At 44.6% G+C, this 11,026-nt stretch overlaps 2 protein-coding genes across 2 annotated transcripts in view; both read left to right on the forward strand.

Moving 5' to 3' along the window:
• Window positions 1-87, forward strand: part of LOC116095812 (cyclin-L2-like) — a 5,482-nt gene extending 5,395 nt beyond the window's left edge. The window contains exon 8 of the mRNA XM_031377049.1: window positions 3-87. Within this exon, the coding sequence (XP_031232909.1) occupies window positions 3-87 (85 nt within the window). The remainder of the gene's footprint in view (window positions 1-2) is intronic.
• A 6,950-nt stretch (window positions 88-7,037) lies between these two features.
• On the forward strand, window positions 7,038-8,856 carry Aurkaip1 (aurora kinase A interacting protein 1). The gene is made up of 4 exons (XM_031379795.1): window positions 7,038-7,521; window positions 7,788-7,875; window positions 8,136-8,581; window positions 8,679-8,856. The coding sequence occupies exons 2-4, from the start codon at window positions 7,821-7,823 to the stop codon at window positions 8,778-8,780; spliced, it is 603 nt and encodes a 200-aa protein (XP_031235655.1). The 5' UTR covers window positions 7,038-7,521; window positions 7,788-7,820; the 3' UTR covers window positions 8,781-8,856.
• Window positions 8,857-11,026: the final 2,170 nt, after the last annotated feature.

Genomic DNA, 11,026 nt, shown 5'->3' on the forward strand with positions numbered 1-11,026 from the left:
AGGTCTGTGTTGAAAGTCATATATTTTTATCTGTGCAATGCTGAGTGCAGGCCACCAGCTCGAGAGAAATTTTACGTGGTTGAATAAACAATTCTCAGGACACTTGTTATGTAAGACTGTGGGCTGTCATTCTGGTTGTTTCCTTGTATATATGCCTGGGACTTGGCTGTGGGACTCAGGCCTGTTGGGAATATTTGTGTGCAACTCTGCACTGCCAGCTTAGCTATTCTAGGGGCCATATGAGCTGTATAATCTCTGGTCCTTGCTCCCTGTTCTCATTAAAGTGTTGGATTTTGTACTGAGCTCTGTGCCATCCTAAAACCATCTGTCCTTAGAGTTGAAAGGAGGGAAGGTATGTTATCAATGTACAGCTGAAGGGTTCCAGCCTAAGGGTCGTGGCTTTATTATTACAATGTAGTTGTGTTTAGGCACAGGGATAGCCAAGAATAGGACTCCTGGGTTCAGAACTAGGATCTGAAGCCCTGTGGCAGTAGAATAGATGAGTTGAGTAAGCCTTATCTTTGAATGGATATTTCCTGTCAAAAGGACTGGCTCTTTTGCCAGAAATCGGTCACTTCCTTAGACCAGCATCTAGAGAAAAGTATAGGCCTATTCCCTACCCGACTGCAGCCTCAGTAGTCAGAGCATACGAGTAGCCTGCCTGTATTTTGTCTGAGCAAGAATGTTGGGCCTAGTCAAATCCTGCTCAGGCCAACTTCATGGTTCCCTGTCCCAATACAAAAGAGTAAGAGGTGAGTCAGCTCAACTGCAGTGTTTCCCAGGACATGCGGACCACTGAGACTAATACATATCATTTGTGGGCCCTGGTGGGAGAAAACAGTTTATTCTGGTAGCCTCTGTCTTAGGGTGGTATGATCAACTTTTCCTTCCCTCTAAGGCAGTAGTTTTTAACTTTAGGGTTGAATGACGTCTTTACAGGAGTCTCAGATCTTCGGAAAACAGATTTTAAGTTATAGCTCATAACTAGCAAAATTAAAGTTATGAAGTAGCAATGAGCCTAATTTTATGGTTGGGGTCACTACAATATGAGGAACTGTGTTAAAGGTTACAGCTTTAAGAAGGGTATGAACCACTGCTCTAGGGGTTCGTGGAGCTGTGTTAAAGGTCACAGCTTTAAGAAGGGTATGAACCACTGTTCTAAGGGGTTCGTGGAGCTGTGTTAAAGCTCACAGCTTTAAGATGGGTATGAACCACTGCTCTAGGGGTCTGTGGAGCTGTGTTAAAGGGTCACAGCTTTAAGAAGGGTATGAACCACTGTTCTAAGGGGTTGTGGAGCATAGGGTACAGAAGCCCCTGGATGTTTTGCCTTGTCCATATACTCTGCATCAAGAACCCTGTGGTTCAGGCACAGTGATACTGTTGTTCACTGGTCACTTTTATTTGATTCAGGAGGCACTATATAGCTTTTTCCTTCATTGTGTATAGTACTCCAGTAACTTTGAGAACATAGAAAATAGTAAACAAACAAAAAACCCAACACGACACATAAACAGTATGTTTTGTGTTAGAAAATTTCCCTTAACTATTAAATTTAAAAAAAAAAAAAAGATTTGCTAACTGTGATGGTGACAAGCCTTTAATCCCAGCACTCCAGAGACTAAGGCAGTTCGAGGCCAACCTGGTCTCTATAGTGGAGTTCTAGTGTGGTTGAGGAATGTAGCTTAGTTGAATATAGTGGGAAATTTAATAGAGCCATTGTACCTGGCATAAACTCCCTAACCCTAACCCTGAGTGATGGTGTGCCTAGGCTTTGAAGTAATCTTTGTAAAAGATCAGTGTAGGCTTTATTTATTTATTTATTTATTTCCTGTATAGTGTAGGCTTTTTTTCATAAATTTATTTCATGTGTGTGAGTACACTGTCCCCATCTTCAGACACACCAGAAGAGGACATCTGATCCCCATTACAGATGGTTGTGAGCCACCATGTGGTTGCTGGAAATTGAACTCAGGACCTCTGGAAGAAGTCAGTGCTCTTAACCACTGAGCCATCTCTCTAGCCCCAGTGCAGGCTTTTTATCAGTAAGAGATTATTTCTATGAGCTATCATCTTAGCAGTCACATTATTTATTAAACTGTTCTATTCCAGGTGTTACATTTTTATAGAATTTAACTACTAGTTTCCAGAAAACAACCCAAAGAACAGAGACTAATCCTCAGTATATAAAAAGATAAGATGATATAGTTCAAAATTACAAATTTTGCTCTTTCAGTTTACTAACTATGAAAATTAAACATTCAATTAAGTATTAATTAGACAACCATCATGTAATGAATGACTCATGGAAATTTAAGTGTTGGGATAGTACTATACTCTGGTTTTGATTCTTTCTCTCTTTTTTTTTTTCCTTTGAAGGGATTATTGATAGTGAGTTATTAGTTATTCCTGCTATGAGGGAAAAATAAAAAAATTTAAACAAAAATCAAACAAATAACAAGAAATTTCTAGGTTTTGGTTAGCTGGGTTAGCAAGTCATGCTGCAGCAATAGAGACACTCTTGTCATAACTTGGAACTCTCTGCTCTGCAATGGTGGGCTCTGGGCAGAAAGGGCCTGACAGGCACCTTACAGCCAGAGCACCTTGAGTTCCAGCTGCCATTCCTCCTTCTAATCTTTTGTTTGCTTGTTTTTTGTTTTGTTTTTTCAAGACAGGGTTTCTCTGTGTAGCCCTGGTTATCCTGGAACTCACTCTGTAGACCAGGCTGGCCTCCAACTCAGAAATTTGCCTGCCTCTGCCTCCTGGGATCAAAGGTGTGTGCCACCACTGCCTGGCCCCTTCCAATCTTTTGTTACAAATCTCTTACATAGGGTGAATCCCTTCCTTATGCCACTGGTGCTTCCTTAAATTATCTCAGATCTGTCATTTCTGTATTTTTCCAACTAATCTGAACATAACCTTGAGGATATTGGTTATTTGTAGGCTTTTGCTGCATACTGACTGGAAATACCTGAGGTGGTATATTTATGACTTTAGGAAACTACTCCTCAGTTCCTTCATAAGGAGCCTCTATAGGTCCCTAATTAAAAAATTCTACCAGGAAGATTCTTTTTCTTTTTTTAATTCTTGTCTCTGGAGCCTTTCTACCTGCATCTGTAATTTTTGCAATTGTGCAGTTTCAATTTTTCCCTTTTCTAAGTCTGTGTTTGTGTAATAACAAAGGAGGAGATCCATCTCTAGCTTCTGGACCATCTTCATATCTTCCTCCAAGAATATGCTTTGTTTTGTTTTGATATAGATGAGTGTTCCATCTGCATGTATACCTGCATGCAGGGTTAGGGCATCAGATTCCAGTATAAATGGTTCTGTGCTACCGGTGTGATTGCTGGGAATTGAACTCAGGACTCCTGGAAGAGCTTAGAGTGATCTTAACAGCTGAGCCATCTCTCCGGCCCTGAAGCATTTTTATCTTCCTCTAGACAGCGTTCTTCTCTGCTGACAATTTATGGTCAGGATATCCTCATCTAATAGAACCTTCTCTGAGTCTTCACTCCGCAGTGGCTCCAAAGCATTGGAAATTAATTTACAGGAAGACCAAATCTTTAGGTATAGCTTCTCTTTGATGATCCCACCTCAAAGCTCTCAACACTTGTTTTGACACCGTCAATTTTAATTGAATGTGAGTTGCCTAAAACAAATAGCAGTGCCACTTGATTAGTACTAAAAGCTCTGTGAGCCATTTTTCTTTCACTTTACTCCATTTTCTTTTAACAAGCATTTTAGCAACTATACGTCGTGCCACTCCTAAGATGGGAAATTCCCCCATGTTCCTACCAGATCCTGGAGTCTTGCTTACTTGTGAGTGTGCTTTACCCCCAGTCCTGAAGTATTCTGGTCTCCTCTTTTCTTCAAACCCCACACATTGGGCACCAAATGCTGGTAAATTGTTTCACATGGGCCGATTAAAGAGAGAAAAGAATGAAGCCTTGTAATGAAGCCCTGAAGGAACAGGGCAGTCGGCCTCTGTGGACTGAAGCCTGGAACAGCCTCTGCAGAAGTGTTTTTATTGATTGTTACACAAAAGGTATCTTTAGCAGCAAGTCAGTATTAGATCCTTTGATCTAATCTGGGAGTTGTCTGAAGGACCACATTACCTAAGCTTATCTGCTATGGCTTGCTAGAAATGTCTTGCTATTGAATTCATGCAAAGGTTTTGAATCTCCTATAGGAAAAGCAACTCCATAAATCTCAGGTAATAATCACTGATTATTTGTAAAAAATTACTTCAAAGTCTAGGTGTGCCATCACTCAGAGTTTATGTCAGGTACAATGGCTTTATTAAATTTTCAACTATAGTTGCATGCATGATTAACTTGTACAAAGCCCTGGGCTTGATCCCCAGCACTACATAAGCCAGGTATAAACCAGGTACGTGGTCATAATTCTAGCACTTTAGAGGCACAGACAGGAGCACAAGAGTATAGGATTATCCTGAGCTATAGAGTGAATTAGAGACTGACTGGGTTACTTGAAAAAAACAAAACACAAAAAACCTTATCATAATGTAAAATAAGGGCTGGAGAGTAGGCTTGGTGTCTCTCTTCCAGAGGATCTAAGTTTAGTTCCTAGCACCCACACTATAAGGCTCACAACTCTTGTTCCAGGGGATCCATTGCCCTTTTCAGGCCTCCATTGACACCAGCCATGAACTTGCTGTACATACATACATAGAGGCAAAACACATACAATGAATAAATCTTTTAAGTTTAAAAACAATAAAAAATTAAAAATAAAATAGACAATGTTCAACAAGTTTCACAGCTAACTTTGTGTTAGGATAAGACTTGCCCGCTTGAGCCCTTAAGTAAAGCAGGTACCCTGACTGGTACAAACCAGTCAGCATTTGGCTTCTGTAGCCCAATACTAGGGCTCCTCAACCTAGGCTGCAACAGGCAGGCCCCAGGGTGGGGCCACCTTTGGCCATTCTCACTTTTAAATTCATCTTTATACTCCAAAGAAAACAACACACACAGACCCTCCCCTACCAAATCTACCAGTGATCTTTCTTTTTTTCTTTTAGACAGGGTTTTACTATGTAGACCAGGCTAACCTAGAACTTAAGAGATCACTTACTTCCCTGTGCTTTCTGATTGGGAACAAACTAAAATCCTATGGAAGAATAGGAAGTACTTTTAACCACCAAGCCATCTCTTCAGCCCCAGCAGTGCTTTTTTTCCTCAGGTTTTTTTTTTTTTTTTTTTCTTTCTTTCGAGACAGGGTTTCTCTGTATAGCCCTGGCTGTCCTGGAACTTACTCTGTAGACCAGGCTGTCCTCGAACTCAGAAATCCGCCTGCCTCTGCCTCCTAAGTGCTGGGATTAAAGGCGTGTGCCACCACCGCCCGGCTTTTCTCAGGTTTTTAATGGATTGACCTTTGCAATTCCAGATCTGCCTTGGCAAGGTTAGTTTACAATAGCAGTACAATGTCATAGTGTCATGGCTATTGTTTTATAGCCACCATGGCCAATCAGCTACCCTGCCCTGGTTGGACATGTTCTGCTTTGGCCTGGAGCCTGAGATATAGGGATCTTTTTTGTTTTTTGAGACAGGGTTTCTCTGTATAGTCCTGGTTGTCCTAGAACTCAATCTGTAGACCAGGCTGGCCTCAAACTCAAAAGAGATCATCTGCCTCTGTCTCCCAAGTGCTGGGATTAAACGCATGAGCTACCACCACCCAGCAAAGTATAGGGATCTTAACAAGATTGGCTTTCCTCACCTGGAAGACTAGGAACTTGCTAGTTCCTGGGATTTTGTGTAAGGAGGATGCTCTTGTTGATCTGTTTCCAAAACAGTTTACACTTGCCTTTTCTCTTATTGGTCCCTGCCTCTACAAAGCCCTGCCCTTATGTGGGTTGTTGTAAACATGACCAGTTCTCTGATGGATTTATTCATTCATTCATTTCCTTGGACCTTTAGTTAGGTTTTCCATTTTTATATAACTAGGTAAAAATCCAAGGAGAAAAACATCAAATAAAAGCTGGCCATGTTGAGGACTGGAGCATCAAGGTGAGGGCTGGAATCTAGAGGACACTTTGTCTTTTGTGGCTACCCAAGGGGAGAGTCTGTGAACTAAAGATAGAGACTAATGTGAATGAACCTTCCTGTTTGGGCTAGTGCAATGGATGGTTCAGTAGGTTAAGTGCTTGCCACATAAACCTGACAACTTGAATGAGATCCCTGGAATTCACTTCCTTAAAGGTGGAAGAAGAGAACTGACTCCATGTGTGCTGTGGCATATGCACGTGCACATTGTGCCTCTCCTTTTGAAACACCATTAGAAAAGACAAATATCTCCGGCATCCCCTCAGGAAGGTAGGGTACATACATCACTTTATGCCCTCAGTTGCAGAGCTGGTACTAGAGCCTGCAATTTCTGCCCTCTTACTGGCTTATGTAACTTTTAGCTACGTTAATGCCTGGGAATGAGATACTTGGCCACTGTCTGCTAAGAATCCACAGAAATCCCTCATGCAAGGCATATGTAGTTCCTCAAATGAAGGAGAACCCTAGTCTAGCATGTGCCCTAAAGCTGGCACCCCTGTCCACTGGAGCCAGCATGACTTCCTGGTCCACACTGAGGTGCAGTGGATTGCTAGGCTCCTGCCAAGGGAAGCAGCAGCCATATTCTGAAGAAGCTGCTTTTAAGTTTTTGGGTAAAAATTAACACGTGTGTGAGGATTTTTTTTTATTATTATTTTTTATTTTTTGAGACAGGGTTTCTCTGTGTAGCCTTGGGTGTCCTGGAACTGACTCTGTAGACCAGGCTGGCCTCGAACTCAGAAATCCGCCTGCCTCTGCCTCCCAAGTGCTGGGATTAAAGGCGTGCGCCACCACCGCCCGGCCTGTGTGTGAGGATTTTTAATTTTTCCTCAATGCACACTAAAGAATTTAGGACCTCTTTGACTTGAGTTAGTGAGGGAGAAGTGGTTGTCAGGTGAAAGGGGTAAGACCGCGGGGCAGGAACAGGACAGAGTTCCTGAGGCATCAAGAAGCTGAGAGCCCCATTCTACCACCAGCATATCTCACAGGCCTACTTTTAAACAACCTGCTGTCCTAACAGGAGGAGCTCCACACGTCTTTTCCGCAGTCCTACGGTCCATGGAGGTACCCGGAAGCTACTGGCTTGAGAGAGACGAAACGGAAAAAAGAAAAAAAAAAAAACTGTTAAAGTCCACGTGTCGTAGAGAGTACTATCCGGGATTGTGGGTGGATGTAGGGTTTTGTTATTTTTTTATCCGGAACTTACGTACTGCTGTACAACAGCGGCTGAGGGAGCGTTTCCTCTAACCGGAAACGATCGCTTTCAGGCACTCAAGGGTGTTAGCACAGAATCGGACGACAGAGGGCGCTGGGTAGAATCAGGGACCGGAAGTGGTCAAGGGCAGAGGAGAAATGATCAGCCCTAACTTCCGGGATTCTGTAGGCCGGTCGGGAGCTTGAGAGATCCTGCTGGGGAGCATAAATGATGATAGGCGGCGAGGCTCGGTTGGCCTGCGTCTGTTTGGTGCGTGCTAGAGTCGCTATTGTCCTGTGCTGTGGGTTTTGGTGCCTGAGCAGAAACAGTGGGTGGACGGCTTACAGGGATCACGCTGGTGGGGATAAGTAGGGACAGGATTTAAGCCAAGAGCGACTTTTGAAGCTGTCTCCTCATTGCTGGTCAGGGGGACCCAGGGTAATGGGATATGTGAGGCATGCGGTCTGGCCAGTCGGCGACGGCTGAGAGCATTGTCCACCGCCGCTGTGTGACCTCAACTGGTACCTGTATTCTAGCTTTGAGCACTGCCGCCCGACCAACAGCTCACCATGTTCCTGACACGCCTGACTTCACAGTTGGTCAGGACTGTTGTTCCCTGGGCAGGTAAGACACCCTTGGACACGGAATCCACACCTAGGTTGGGGATGGGAATCATAGTGGCCCAACTCACCTTTAGTAGTCTTATGTTACTGAAAATAAAAGCCTGGTCACAAACTTTTCCCTGCAAACTTCCATATAGTACTTCAGACAGAAGAATAAGGTGCAGGTCTTACCATTTGGGTGTACGTATTGCCCTAGCCTGGGTAGTAGTGGTGTTCTGATCTGTTGTGATCTCACTAGTAGCAACTGTGTTGTTTCCCCAGGTTTCAGTCGTTCCTGGCCTGGCTCTTGGATGATTGGCAGCCATGCTTTTCGACCCCTTTACAGTTTGCAGCCTGCAAGCCCAAGTCGGGCTGCCTCCCTCCCTGGTAAGAGGGCCCAGTTAGAGCTTGAGGAGTTCCTGGTCCCCAGGAAGATGGCCATCAGTCCTCTAGAGAGCTGGCTGATTGTTCAATACGTACTGCCCAGACTGAATGTTGAGGTTCCGATGACTCTGGCTCCCTCCCAGTTCTACAAATGTCCACCTAGCCAGCGGGAGGAGGAAGCCAAACAGGGAGTCAGGGAAGTCTGGGATGCTACTCCAATGCAGTGCAAAAATGTGCTGAAGATCCGAAGGCGGAAGATGAACCACCACAAGTACCGTAAACTGGTCAAGAGGACACGGTTTCTACGTCGTAAAGTCCGGGAAGGACGTTTGAAAAAGAAGCAGGTGAATGTGGGCACTCCCTGGGACCTGGATTGACAGTGGTTAAGAGTGTTTGGCTTTGCTCAGTATGATAAATTGGTTGTCTCCTCTGCCCTTGCAGATCAGATTTGAGAAAGACTTGAAGCGCATCTGGCTGAAGGCAGGCCTGAAGGAAGCCCCTGAGAACTGGCAGACACCGAAGATCTACATGAAGAACAAATAAATCTGGGTTCCTGTCCCTCTGGCTCTCTTGCTGCTGCTGACCCATTATAATAAACATTGGAAGGACTCAATTATTCTAGGCCAGCGTAGAGTTTCTTTGGCTTGGTGTGAGATCTCTTCAGGTAAAAACAGACTCTGTCATAGGAACCCAGGGCCCAAGGGTGCCTAATGGTCCTTAACCTCCAGCCTGACTAATCTGGCTTCTGAAATGACAGCCTCATTTAGAGATGAGTGCTCTGGGACCACTGTAAACATCTCCAGGGAGGTGGACTTCAATGTGAACACTGGTGGTAGAGTGTCCTGGGTGACCTGATGCTGAGGGGTACCTGGGTTAAGGGGAATGGTGATTAGATTACAAGGTAAGAGATGATCTGTGAGGACTCAAGAGGGAAGCAGAAAAGGGAAGCTCAGATGTCTCAAGAGATGACACATGACCCTCTATAGTTAATGAGCCCTTTAAGTTGCCCCGTTAGCTGTGATGGTCTCATCTTGCCACAGGGACAGAGTATTGGCATGGGTTGCCAGCTTTCCCAGATATTCCAGCATCCGCTTGGCTCCTTAGCCAGCTGTGTTTTGGAGTCCTCAGTGTGGGTGGGAGCATAAATTGGAAGGTTACCTGGATGGTATGTTTTGGTAAGTTCAGTGTTGACAGCTTACTAAGGAAGATGCTGTTTTAGAGTCTGGCTTGAGGTAGAGACCTCATGATTCCAGTATCCCTGCATGAAGAGGAATGTATGCATGAAGAGGAATGTATTCAGGCCCTGAATAGTTGAGGGTCTGAAAGGACCCTGGCCTTGTATACCAAGTTATGAGGGAGCAAGGTATAAGCTTGGGAAACTGAACAGTGCATCTATTAGGCCACGTGGGCCCTTATGAACCCTGCATTCCAGTATCACCTGAATTAACAAATTAGGCTAGTCTAGATGATATTGATAACCAGATGGTCCTTGGGATCCAACTGGGCCCCTGAGCAATGAATGTGAATCGGTGAACAGGTTTCTTTTTTTGTTGTTGTTTTTTCGAGACAGGGTTTCTCTGTGTAGCCTTGGCTGTCCTGGAACTCACTCTGTAGATTAAGCTGGCCTCGAACTCAGAAATCTGCCTACCTCTGCCTCCCAAGTGCCCTGCAGTGAACAGGTTTCTAAAGGCAGGGTCCAAAAAGGGCCTTGTGCTTTCTCTGCTGAAAAATTGAGGCTGATGGGATGAAGTGCTAAAAACCTCTAATGTAGTTGTGCTTTTACTAGTGACCCTAAGGGGGCAGTAATCAGGCTCTTGGCATGCTATAGACCCTGGCAGAGGACCAAAGCAGCTGGCTGAAAGCTCCTTTCAGGGCTCCCCAGCTGTGGTACTCTTTCTGAGTCTGGGCCTCCTTTGGTGAGTGGAACAAGGGTCCTAGGGCCAGGGGCTCAAAGATCGAGCCTTGTTGAAGTGGAGCATGCTCTCTCTGATCCAGTTTTGGCCAAATCTAACCCTGTAGCTCCCTGCATTCTGCTGGCACTTGTGGCTGTCCACAGCTGCTCCTGTTATTTCCTTCCAGCCCTGCCCAGGAGCTGCCCTGTGGCTCACCCCACACTTCCTTTTAGAGGAAAAATGGGGTTTTAATTCTCCTGTCTGGAGCTAAGCATCCAGATGCTAGAAGAGATTGTTCTGGGACCACTGGGAATAGCTCCAGGGAGGTGGGCTTCAGTGTGAACACTGATGGTAGAGTGGCTTGGGTGGCCCAAGTCCAGGAGCTTCAGCTACCATGCTGGCTTCTACCCAGGGTGCCAGCTGGAAAAGAAAAGGTTCTGGGCTACTTCACCTCAGAGTTCCTAAAGAATAATAAGCAGTTTTTGGTTTTGTTTTATTTTTTGAAACAGGGTCTCTATGTAGTCCTGCCTGTCCTGGAACTATGTAGACTAGGCTAACTTTAAAATCAGATCACCATGCCTCTGCCTCTCAAGTGCTAGGATTAAAGTCATGCATCATCCTGTCTGCCCATGGGCAGTGGTTCTTAGCATGGCCAGAATCTTCTAGAGATATTTTTAGTTGTTAGAATGGGTCTCAGAGACAACAGATATTGCTGGATTCCTTCAAGACAGGAACACTTGACTACTACACAGTCCTACACATTGAGTCAGTCCTGAGAATGAGATTCTTATTCCCCTACCCAACTAGAATCTCAGCAAACAATTTGAAGATTATATTTTTTATCTTTGTACCTCCTTTCAGGTCACAAGTAGCTATTCTTTCTTTCCTATAAGGCCT

This window comes from Mastomys coucha, unplaced genomic scaffold, assembly GCF_008632895.1.
Source record: "Mastomys coucha isolate ucsf_1 unplaced genomic scaffold, UCSF_Mcou_1 pScaffold18, whole genome shotgun sequence".
Lineage (NCBI taxonomy): Eukaryota > Metazoa > Chordata > Mammalia > Rodentia > Muridae > Mastomys > Mastomys coucha.

What these genes read in the sequence shown, in the direction of transcription:
- Aurkaip1 (XM_031379795.1), top strand. Translation starts at nt 7,821, where the DNA reads ATGTTCCTGACACGCCTGACTTCACAGTTGGTCAGGACTGTTGTTCCC. An exon ending in GACTGTTGTTCCCTGGGCAG is followed by an intron (nt 7,876 to 8,135) that starts GTAAGACACCCT and finishes TTGTTTCCCCAG; the next exon opens with GTTTCAGTCGTTCCTGGCCT. An exon ending in GACGTTTGAAAAAGAAGCAG is followed by an intron (nt 8,582 to 8,678) that starts GTGAATGTGGGC and finishes CTGCCCTTGCAG; the next exon opens with ATCAGATTTGAGAAAGACTT.